Source organism: Ochotona curzoniae, unplaced genomic scaffold (genome assembly GCF_017591425.1).
Source record: "Ochotona curzoniae isolate NIBS_2020 unplaced genomic scaffold, NIBS_Ocur_1.0 scaffold_3208, whole genome shotgun sequence".
Classification (NCBI taxonomy): Eukaryota; Metazoa; Chordata; class Mammalia; order Lagomorpha; family Ochotonidae; genus Ochotona; species Ochotona curzoniae.
In genome coordinates, this window is record NW_024467106.1 from 25667887 (window position 1) to 25680820 (window position 12934).

The window sequence follows — 12934 nt, forward strand, 5'->3', positions numbered from 1 at the left end:
AACTGTTAAGCCTACCAAGATCTACTGTTGCACAAAAGCAGCAATACACAATATATAAATGAATGGATATGGCTGTATTCCATAGAACTTGATTTACAAAAACGGTAGCAGGCTAAATCTGGCTCTCGGGCCATGGTTTGCTGACCTCTACTCTGTACAAACGACTTGATGCAATCATTCAAGTTGTTGGAAGAACCTGAACTAAAGCTTACATAAAGCAAACATGAGATCAAATATGTTGTTATCTAGAGATTAGCTGACCTAACATAGAGCTCTTCAGACTGGAAATGAAAGGTGAGGCAGTAAATTGTCTACCTTCAAATAAGGAAAGCAGTTTCTACAGATGAAAATAGAAACAACATGTGGAAAAAAATCATTCTAGCATAAGAGGTACTCATTAATTCACACTAAAATATTATCTGATAGGGTTCAATAATATAATTTGGAGCCTTGATTTCCTATATGCTAATGTTCAGAGTGTGAATATAACTAAGGTAGGCATGTATTTTTGTTCTTCCTGGGCAGTTCTAGTACATCTATAATCTCTGCATAATTATTAATAGTGCCCCTTTCCAACAGGTGTCTAGTATACATTATGCGTTGTTTGACCATAATTACAGTGCTTCTTATATTGTGGCACAGATATGCATGTATTATTTAACATTTCATCAAAACTTTGACAATAATATCAGTGTATAAATTGTAGCTCATAAAGCTAGCCAAAGGTAAGTAAAGGCTTCAAGTCAGAATCAGATGAAAAAGCAAATTCTGTGTGAGGCCTTTCCAAATTTCAGATCCTCATAGAATTTTTAAAATAGCAATTTCTTCATATTTAAAATATTAGCATGTAGTGAATGTTTGAAATATTCACTATTGTTTCATTATTTTATATGAAAATGGAATAGATTGGTTGAGTGGGGTCTTAAAGTCATTTTTCACATTCAGAAGACACACCTTGTGAGGAATGATTTCTGTGTCATAGGAGATATTCAAGCAGAGATTTAAAAGGCCCAGCACAATGGCTTAACTAGCTAGTTCTCTGCCTGCAGGTGTAGGCAGTCCCATATAGGCAAAACAGTTCGTGTCCCAGCTGCTCCATTTATGACCCAGCTACCTGCTTGTAAACTGAGAAAGCAGTGGAGGATGGCCCAAGTCCGTGGGACCCTCAACCCACATGGGAGACAGGGGAAACTCCTGGCTCTTGCTTTCTGATCGGCTCCACTGCTATGGCCATTTGGGGAGTGAACCAGTGCATGGAAGATCTTTCTCTGTCTCTCTTCTCTATAAATCTTCCTTTCCAATATAAATAACAAATAAAATTTTACAAAGATTCATAAACAGAGTCTTGCTAGTGAACACAGCATTACCATCAAATAGGAGTTTATTGATAAAATGATCTTGGCTTCAACCTAGATTTAGTTAGGCAAAACACACAGATTTTCAAAAACTCAGCTAGTACATTTTGCCTTGCTATAAAGGATTCAGACTCGAGCAGGCTACAGTATCTGGATTGCCTGTATGTCCCTCAACCTGCTACCACCTGATATTACAGAGTCCATAACTTTTAAGTTGATAAAATAATGGCATACAGAGAAGCTATGCTTCAATATCTACTAGATCTCATTTCACTAAGCAAGTTAAGATGCATCCTTTTCACCCAACTCCAGAAAACTTTGTACCAGGTCAAGTGGTTCTGTTCCATTAACGATTCGAAGCATCAATCTCAGATAGGTACAAATGCAGACCTTTAATGTACATTCTCAGCACTAGGAAAGTTTTGAAGCTAAACATAACAGCTCATGACCTTAGTTTGCTTCCATTTGTCTTCATTCACTTCTCTGCTTTCTGGGAAATGTCTGTGTGATTGTTCCTCATGTGCTCTAGTTAGCGGTTAGTATTCCATTAATTCACTTACAAATAGATAGTTTAACCTTAGATATTTCCCCAAACCCCAAGGCTGTTGATACAAATATAAACAGAATTGAAAGGACTATTGAAGTATTTAGCTGAGACTTTAGGAAATGCTCTTCTTTTTGGAATGGCACTGTGACTCACCTGGCTCATCCTCACCTGCAAGCACCACCATCCCTTATGCCTGCCAGTTTGTGTCCCGGCTGCTCCACTTTCCATCTGTCTCCCTTCTTGATGCCTGGGAAAGCAGTGGAGGTTGACCTGAAGCTTTGAGACCCTGAGCTTGTGTGGGAGACCCAAAGGATATGTCTGGCTCCTGGTTTCAGCTTAGCTCAGCTCTGGCCATTGCAGCCTCTTGGGGAGTAAGCCAATGGATGGAGGCTCTTTCTCCATCTCTCCTTCTGTCTCTAAACCAGCCATTCCAATAAAAATAAATAATTCTTTTTAAAAAAAAATGCTTCTCTTTTGAAGACTCCCTGGTGTTGGTTGTAATACAAGTCAATTGCTTTAGCTGTATGATTGCATTCTCTGCCCTTGATGCAGGTTTTCTGATACTCCTGGCTGTTCAAATTACACAGAAAATGGGGTGTGCTGGCTCACTGGGTTACATCAAATGCTTCTTAGATCCCTTTTCTGGTTCTGTTGTTCTGTAACTGCTGAGTGTTATGCTGTCTTTCCCATTAGAATCTCACACAGAGAAATGAAAAATATGCTGTTTTGAAAATTCTAAGCATTAAAGAAAGCTAGGAATTACTTCACAGAAAACAAAATGCCAGTATTTTCTTAAGCCATGATATGAAGCCAGTATAATGACAACTGCAGGTGCATGGCACAGAACACTAGTTTGTTCCCATGGCTGAAACTTTCATAATGGCTTAAAACAAAATGCTTGTGAAACATGTCATCTTGAATGGCCATTTGATCTCAAGAATTTTGTACACTCAATGGAATTCCTGTCTATAGTACATTGATTTTCAATTTTAAACATGTGGGCAAAAAGTCATTTTTCCCAAGATTTTTTAACTAATTTTTTTATTTTTAGCTGGTTTACCAAATTTATCAGTGAATTTTACATATGGAACCATTTTTAAATAATTTATAGTAAGCACTTAACATCTAGTCAGCTTTCCTTTTATCTTATTCTATCAAATGATTATGAACTCCTTCTGTTACAGAAAATAATTATAATCCTAATAATTACAAAAGATAAAAATAATCCTAATAATTAAGCATAAGAACATCCATCTTCACAAACTGTGAAGGTTGCCAGGTGTTGATCAACTTACTCTTGATCAGGACAGAGCACACCTAATGTTTGTTCTAATGAACATGCCTTTATGAATCTTTCATTGTGCCCCATTCTACCACATGTGAATGTTGAGCTGCAACTACTTGAACTTTTCTCCTATCCTTCAGAATTAATTTTATGAAGTTGAAGTGTAGTCTTCCCTCTGTAGGCCATGCATTATTGAAGCTTTCTTTCCACCATGACTTTATAATGCAGACAACGTTTCCACTTCCACATCTCGGCCCTTTCTTCTACCACTTACAGAGGAGAGCACATCCTACCTAACGGTGAAGTGTACAAGGTGTCTATGTGTTTTGTGTAGCTTCATGGCTATGTTGAAATTGCCAGGTACAGATTGTCTTGTCATTTTGTTTATACATTGGGGAAAAATTCAGCTTATTTAACATTTCATGTACTTGCATCCAAGTTTTACCAAGCTAGAAACTTGGACATTTTCTGTGTAGTGATTTTTTTAATTCTAGCTTTCAAAAACTGGAGATCAGACTGTTGCTTTCATATAATGTATGCAATATGTCATGACTGGAGGTGGTTTGTTTTATAGTAGCTGTACTCCTTGTATTTTTCAAGAGCTATTTTATAAATAGATGATATATTACTCTATTGAAAACACAATAAAAAAGCAAAAAAGAAATAGAAATTATTTTAAGGGGGAATATAGACAACGTGATGTGATGAAAGTATACAATCTGTAATGTGTTGACATTAAAATAATTCCATTTTAATAATAAAGAACCATTTTATTCCTACATCTCCTATTTTCAAACTATGGTATCCTTTACATGATGATGAGCTTGTTGCTCTTGCTACCATCAGCTAACTTTTGTTGAGGACTTATGATCACACAAAGGACATAGGCATGGGCGCTATACTCACAGAAGTTCACTGCCCAGTATGGAAGGCAGATTTAGCAAAGAGGTCCAAGTGTTATCAGTGTTTTGTAAAAAGTTTGTTATAGCTGGTTTAAATAATTTAAGGGTAGAATAGGCTTCTTAATAAAGTGAGATTCATTAATTAGTCAAAGAAGGAAGGATGAAAAAGGACCATCCCAAAGAGAGAGAAGACCACATGCAAATGCTCTATAAAGTAAGAAACTTGTGTTGGGAGAACTGAAAGTGTCTAAATCTTGGAGAGAGGGAGAAAACAGGAACAAAAACATGTTAAACCTGGAAGGGCACCTGAGGAGTGTAGACTTTATCCCAAAGGGCAATGGGGAGCACTGATGAGAGGTAAACAAGCGACTGGCATGATAAGATTTGCATCCTCAGATGACTCTGAGTGCAATGGGAGTAAAGAAAGAAATGTATGAAGGGTATATATACATGATGGTGGCTTGGACCAGAAAGGTGACGGTGTTTGTGAAATACCTCTAAGTTAAGTGGGGTCCTTGTTTGACAAACAGGTCTCCCAGTGTTTGATGATTTACTAATGCCTGAAAGAATTCTACATTTTCAAATCCTCAAAATGATTACCTTCAGAAAACCAAATAGCAGTTGGTGTTGTGACAGTGTGTTAACCCACCACTTACAGTGCCAGCATCCCATATGGGTGCCAGCTCATGTCCCAGCTGCTCCACTCCTGACCCAGCTCCTTGCTAATGCAGCAGAGGATGGTAAAAATGTGGAGGACTTCTGTACCCCTGTAAGGGTCATCATAGATAACTAACAGATGGAACTTGGTCTGTAAGTTAGGGAAAACAGCCCAGGCTGAGTCTTCCCAGTTGTTTTATGCTAGGATTTGCTTGCTGTTTTATTTAAATATCAGTGCCTTAATCTGTAAAGCAAAAAATAGTATCTATCTTAAGGGATACTAAGAATATTAAAAATATTAAAAACACCTAGTTCACTGTCACAGAGGAAGCAAATGATCAGATTGAATGAGTCAGTATCACATAACGGCAAAAGTATTGTTCTACAATGTTCAAAAGTTAACTATCTTCAATCAGACTGAGTTCGAATCCCAAGTCCAGCATGTACAAACTCTTGTTTTAGGATAAATGACAAACTTAGTAATATTCGGTTTCTTCATCTGTAAAAGGAATATAATGAAAATATGCATTTCACAGGTTTCTTGAGAGTATCAAAGGATATAGCAATGAAAAGTATATAAGATTGCTTAAATAAATGTGCAGACAGCACCTTATATGTGTGTTAGGAACAAGTATATCAACACAGAAAAACAAGTGGTTTTCCTCTGGGTGGAAGAGTGAGAGTAAGACAAAAGAATTCACATAAAAAATTGTTGATCTAAGGCTTTAAAAAGGAATGAATGACAGACAGACAAAAATGCTAGTAAATTTGCTTAGCTCCAGCCATAGAGATGTAATTAGTTATTGTAAGAACTTCCAGGAGGCTGAAGATCATAGTAGAATCATAATAAAAAGGTAGTGAGCTCTTTCTAATAGCATCTTCACTATAGTTGTTGTCATGAGTATGAAGGTAAAATGATGTGTTGGAAAACAACGAGGGTTTCAACATCAGAAAGACTTGGACTACAAGGTGGTTCCTGCTACTTTTAGTTGTGTGATCCCGCACAGCTTGCTTTGCTTCCCTGAGTTTTAGTGCACTAATGTTTAAAAGGGAGTAATAATAGCACATTCCCTCTGAAGCAATCATAAAGATTAAACAAGATAATGTATATAAGTATCAAAAACCATGTTTGGTACATAATAAGTGTTCAATAAATGTCAGCTATCATTATTTATGCCCCATTACCATCACACTGGAATAAAACACTAGGAATTTTCAGTTCAAGCAGCAGTTACACTAAATACAAAGTATGCCATAGTACTTTCTAGCAGCATTGTATTCACAAATAGTATGAACAACCAAGTGGTATCATGAACAACCAAATAGTGAGAATTTCTATGTGACAAGTGCTGTAGATAGATAGCATGGTAGCCCCAGTAATTTCGAGGGGCCTAACTTGCATATTAGGCCTTTAATAGATGTAGAATAAATGAATGAATGAATGAATGAGTATTTTTGCTGATTTTAAAGCATTTTTCTACTCATAAATGTGATGGATTTTTGTAGGTAATAGATAAGCAAAAAGCAAACACGCCTGCAATTTCAGCATCAATGCAACAACCATTGCTAATATTTTGATATATTCTTTCCCAAAGAATATATAATTGCATAGAAAGAATTTCAATATTTAAAGAACTATACTTAATTTTTATCAACCTGTTTTTTTATTATTCATGTGAATACTTCCTTTATTTCATTAGGCATTTTGAACAAACATGATTTATACCGTTTAGGACATTCTAGGATGTACCAAATAGTTTCTACCATAGCCATATTTCTACACATTTTGTGTGTTTCAAAACTTATTCATCTTGAGGTATGATATTGATCATTTTACTCAGTGAATTCTTAACTTTTGTGCAGTAAACAACCTGAAGACCTAATTATTTTTAAAATGAAACTATAAAGACATATTTACATAAAGTATTGCCTATGATTTCATAAGGTTTATAAATTCCAAGAAGTCCATCATGAATTCCTACCTCTTAAACTTCTGGTCAAAATTATAAACTATGCCAATATGAAGATCAGAACCAATACAAGGATACAGGGACTTTACTGTAACAATTATGGGAAAGTACGATATTAAAATACAGCTGCTAACTTCAGGATATCCGCTCATTTTCATAATATGACCACAGTCCCAGTTCATTATTATGTTTGTGGTAGTCCAGGTTTTAAATACACGTTGATGCCTCCCCTCACCCTGTCATGTGCCATATCTTCATTATTAATGATGAAAAATATATCAGCAGAGTTCCCAGTGTACCACCTGTCATCACTGTGAGTTCCTGCATCTAACAGACCTCTGATACTACTGGGTCTACTCCTTCTTGCTCCTAAGTGTCTTTTGTACACTGCTTTTGAACAAACACATGACATGACTCAGCATTGGCAAACATAACCACTTAAAGAAAACAATCCTTTCATTATAGCTGAAATAAATAAACACAAGAAACTTGAAATACGGCATGAAGACTGACAAGTACAAAAGGTACTCGATGTACAAGTACAATACTTGCAGCATTGAGTCAAATGTTTTATACCAACAGAATGCAGTTTTAACTTGATTTTTTTATAGTTGTAACCAAAGAGATTTATGGTCTTTAGTTCACTATCTTAATTACATGAGTGTACTATGTCACATACGCAGTTTATACTGATGAGGCTGTTGTACAAAAAGGATACATATGGTTTCTAAAGAATTCTAACAATTTGTCAACATAAAGCTAAAAAAACGAGTTTGTAATTTTTGTTGTTACTATCTGCTTTCTTCCGGGCAGATGAGCATTCCTAATGTGAAACCTTGTAGAAGTATGTACCTATGTACCTATGTCTGCACATATCCATGAACATATTTATACTTGCTCATAAACATGAAAAGCTCTAAATTTTCACTAACTTCCAGAGAGTGGTGAAGGAAAATTTTGAAGAAAATTCTGAGAATAATTTATATCAAAGCCTTTTTTGCTTTTCTTTGACAGCTGCATCATCCCTCCCAAGGCTTCCGCTTTGGGACTGTTCGGGAGAGCAGTGCTGAAGATTACGTGAGGCAGAGCTTCCCAGAGATGCATGAGTATATGAGAAGATACAATGTGCCAGCTACCCCTGATGGAGTGCAATATTTGAAGTGAGTATCTACACCTTAAGTCCAAGGTGTGCTTGCTGACATAGAAGTCCTTCAGCTGCTGGTGCATTTGTATTTTTTGATGACAGACAGGTGCACCCGCTGTTTGTTCAGTAACACCTCACACTGTGTGAGATCCAGGATACAGCATAGAATTGTGTGCCCTTTACTCTGTGGCCGAGATTTCCAGTTACCTGCATCGTCTCAAGTTGGCAGTCGCTTTGCTCAAAGAGCCAGTGGGGTCATTAGTATAGCAGATGGTGGGGGAAGCAAATGCTGGCTTGACATCACTTGAGAAAGCAATGTTGCTAAAATGATCGAGCACAAAGGGAATGTAGCCAGAGGATAAAGTGTCCCAAGGCAGCCTCTTCTTCACAGTGAATTTTCACGCCCAAGGAATGCCTCATCTTGCCACAAGGAAATGGAATTAATCTTAGAGATCTTAGAGATTTCCTGTAGAGAAATAATGATCCTCATGCCTGCAATCTCCTCAGAACAATCAAGAACAATCACACTGTCATAGATTATCAACACCTGCAAGTCAGTGAAACTGAATGCAAAGGAGGACACTGCAATTGTGTTTCTGCCCAGCTGGCCTTCCTGGGAGATAGAAATGGACAACTTGTGATAAGCATCACTGCATAAGGGTGACTATCCTCTCTCCTGTTGGCACCAACACAATGACAGACATGCTAACCTCCACTCTCTGGAATCATGCAGCATGAAGAAACTGGTCTCTTCATGGTTCGCTGCAGTAATATTCCCAATGGAAAGTAGGAAATGGTATATCAAATGCTTTTTTAGGAAAGAACAGAAATAAAAAAATGTAACAAATCCCAGAGCTCTAGGCCTCCTAAAGGAGTGTATGGGCTTTAAACCAGAGCTTGGAGAGAAGGCATTGTGTTCTCAGATTTTCAGTCACATGTGATTTTTCTGTGTTGTGAAATGACACTTTTAATTGTGCAAAAACATCAAAATATTAGGGACCTTGTTTGACAAAGAGTTCAGTTTTATTGCTGCCTTTGTTATCTTCTGTCTCTTTTTGGGAAAGTTTGTATCTCAGAGAGGAAATAAGATGCCAGGAAAATGACAACAGCTCCCAGACAGTGGTAATGGCTGACAAACTAGGCTCTGCTGCAGTCTCCAGCGATTGCATTTCATTCAGCCCATCCTTTATTCCAGACCAATTAACTGAGAAAGCACCATGCTCAGCATCACCCCTCTCTAGCTTGGAGGAAAGCCATCACTAGAAAAGTAGGCACAGATGAGAAGATCTGAAAGAAGTAAAATTTGCATAGTAACACAACTAGCAAGTGCCAGAGTCAGGATAAGAGATCTCTAGAATTTAACCACTGCTTAAAACTAGGCTGGGATCATAATGTAACAGTAGGTTTTTGAGATTCAAATAATAATAACAGTCCAAGTTTTAGAAGCCCCAAGTTAGCATCTAGTTGGTATCCACTTAGTATCTGGGACATGGTTGCAGACATAGAATATCAGATCCCATCCCAAATCTACTGACGTAGAATCTGCATTTTATGAGACTATTGGAACTCATAAGAGAATTTGGCACAGTAGCAGGATACAAAAGTAATGAACATAAACCAACGGCATTAATACACACAAAAATAAATCCATAGCTGAGAAAAAGTTAATAAATACAGTCCCCCTTAAAATAGCAGAGAGAAATCTGAAATACCTTGGAATTAACTTAACCAAAGATGTGGAAAACCTCTATGATGAAAATTGTAAAACATTTTTAAAAAGAAATAGAAGAAGACATTAAAAGATGGAGAAACCTACCATGCTCCCTGATCAGCATGATCAACATTATTAAAATGTCCATACTATGAGAATATACAGATTCAATGCAATCTCAATCAAAATCCCAGAAACTTTCTTCTCATAAACAGAAAAGATGATACAAAAATTCATCTGGAAATACAAAAGACCACAAATAGCCAAAGCTATCCTGAAGAATAAAAATTAAGCTGGAGGACTCACAATTCCAGACCTCAAGACATACTCCAGGGCAGTGGTCATCAGAACAGACTGGTACTGGCACAGAAATAGAGAAGGTCAATGGAACAGGATAGAAACCCCAGAAGGGAGCCCACACATGTACATCCAACTAATCTTTAACAATGAATTGAAAATAATCCAGGGGAAAAGCCTGGTCTCTTCAACAAATTGGGACAATTGGATTGCAACCTGCAGAGTGCAGAAGCAAGACCCCCACCTGTCACCTTATGCAAAAATCAGCTCTAAATGGATCAAGGACTTAAATTTGCACCCAGAAATCATCAAACTATTTAAGAAAAATATAGGAAGCACTCTCCAAGATATAGGAATTTGGAAACATTTTTTCTAAAATACATCAAAAGTACAGGCAGGCAAAGCCAAAAGAAACAAATAGGATTACATCAAACTAAGAAGCTTCTGCAGAGCAAAGGATGATATCAACAAAATGAAAAAGCAACCAACAGAACAAGAGAAAATCTTTGCACACAACACAACTGATAGGGGACTAATATCCAAGATTTACAAAGAGCTCAGACACTCAGTGACAGCCAAGCTAACAACCCTATGAGGTAATGAGCAAAGGAAATGAACAGACATTTTCAAAAGAACAAATTAATGGCTAATAGAGATATGGAAATTTTCAGGCTCATAGCTATCAGGGAAATATAAATGAAAACCACATTGAGGTTCCATCTTGTTTCAGTAGGATTGGCCCACATTCAGAGCTCGACTAACAACACCTGCTGGTGCGGATGAGGGGGAAAAGGTACCCTCCTTCACTGTGGCAATGCAGGCTAACGAAACCACTATGGAAGTCAATGTGGAGAGTGCTAAGAGAACTGAAAACTGATCTACCATATGATGCAGCTCTCCAACTTCTGGGAATATTTTCAAAGGAAGTGAAATCTGCATGAGAAAGGGATCTGTATCCCTACCTTCACAATGGCATAATATACGATATCATAGACATGGAAACAACCCAATGCCTGTCAAAAGAGGAGTGGGTAAAGAAACTGCGGTACATCTACTCCATGGAATACTACTTAGCCGTTAAAAAGAATGAAATCCTACCGTTTACAACTAAATGGTCCCAACCACAGATCATTATGCTAGTGAAATAACTCAATCTCAAAGGGACAAATATCATATATTCTCTCTGTTATAAGGCAACCTTCATGCAAAACACAAGATCAATGGCCCCTTCAATGCTGTTTTTGCTACATCTCATAGGTTTTGATATTTTTGTTTTTATTTTCATTTTTTCAAAAAAGTTATTTTTTTCTTATTAATTTCCTCGCTGACTCATAGGTCATACAGTAGCATCATTTTCTTCAAGGTTTCGATTCTCTTTTTCATTTTCAGTGACATATTGATCATTCAGTAGCATATTATTTAACTTCATGCTGTTGTAACTTTATTTTTTTTCTGTTATTTATTTTATTTTATGGCTTTTCATTTAAAGAGATGTAAAGTAACTGTACAATAAAGAACATCATGTCCAGATGTGAAGATACAATGCAGTATGCATTTTTACATCCAGATCAAAGATGGACTCCCACTGAAACTATTAAATCTATCTTGACAAAAGGATGCCGGACTCTGCCGTTGTCCATCCCTACGATGTCAGTATACACTTAAATAGCAGAATGATAGACTTTTTCTTCATGAAAGACCATACTATTTTAGTAAAATAGAGGAAATCAGTGGAGATTTGTGGAAGAAGGGAAATTCTAGAGACTCTGTAACAGTCACATGAAACAACAAAATAAATTTTTTCATTGTAAAAAAAATCTGCATTTTAACTAGTCCCCCACGTGATTCAGTGATTGAAGTAGAAGCAGAGCATATTATGAACCTCCTCACTGTTCCTTTCTTTCTGGTCCTTGTTTTTTATCTCTGACTTAGTTGGTGCCTGTGCTCTTACCACCATACAAAGGAATTGTCACCTTGTTACCCCCTGGTCTCTCATAGTTCTGCCTGAAGTTGCCTGCGTGAAATAGGCTCCAATATATTAAACCTTCCCTTACCTCTCCCATAAGGTACCTCTGGGCTCAGCCCTGCTTCTTAAGAGCCCTTTCTGAGGTGACAGTTTCCCAATAAATTAATTCCTGTTGAAATTATATATAAAGATATATTTGTGTATGTATGTATATACATATATGTATGTGTGTGCATGTGTATAAAGATACAAATGATGACCCTGTCAATTGCAGCAATTATTCAGGCCAACAAGAAGCTAAGTAGCTGGATTACACCTGGCTACTTCTGCATTGACTCAGGATCCCATGAAAGCCTGTGAGCTATTTCCTCTTTATGTGAAAGAAAATTTACCATAGCTAGAGCTAAAGTTTGTAATAATTTCTCAGGAGCAGTCATTTAAGGATACCAGTAGCATTGGATCTCGGGAATTACTGGTTCAAAAACATTGAATTGGACCTCAGTTTCTTTCATGGTGATATTACTGTCACACATATTTGTAAAATATTGGTAAAATCACAGCTTTTTGCTACGTAGCTTCCAAAATCCATTCTCTTGTGGCAGCCAGACATACTTCACAGGCAGAGAGAGGGAGAAACGGCTCCCATCCACTTGATCAACACTACCTTCAAAATACCCAGGAGCAAAGAGTTTAATCAGAATCTTCCAAATAGATGGCAGGGATGAAACTACCCTAGCCTCCCAGCTTCTACATTAATAAGGAACTGGAGTTAGGAACAGGGCTAGACACTAATATGGGATGCAGGCACCCCAAGCATCTTCATTAACTACTATACCAAACACCTGCCTCACAGCACTTAAACTGTAAAGAAATGTCTTTAAGCTTAATTGTTATTTCATTGCCAGGATTCCATTGATGTCTTTCATCAGCAGTTCTTAGAAGACGATCCACACCCTTTTGAAATGTCAGTCGGCTGTAGAGATAGGAGAGGCTTTTGTTTAGGCTAAAGTTAAACCCATTGGGAAAAGTGAGAGGATTCTCATTGCTATTTTACTGCTGGAAGAAAGGGAAAAGGAAATAATAATCAGTTAGCACTCAGA

At 37.2% G+C, this 12934-nt stretch overlaps 1 protein-coding gene across 1 annotated transcript in view; it reads left to right on the forward strand.

The window, feature by feature from the left end:
• Positions 1–12934, forward strand: part of GRIN3A (glutamate ionotropic receptor NMDA type subunit 3A) — a 158135-nt gene that overhangs the window by 100552 nt on the left and 44649 nt on the right. Inside the window, exon 4 of the mRNA XM_040963540.1 lies at positions 7731–7876. Within this exon, the coding sequence (XP_040819474.1) occupies positions 7731–7876 (146 nt within the window). The remainder of the gene's footprint in view (positions 1–7730; positions 7877–12934) is intronic.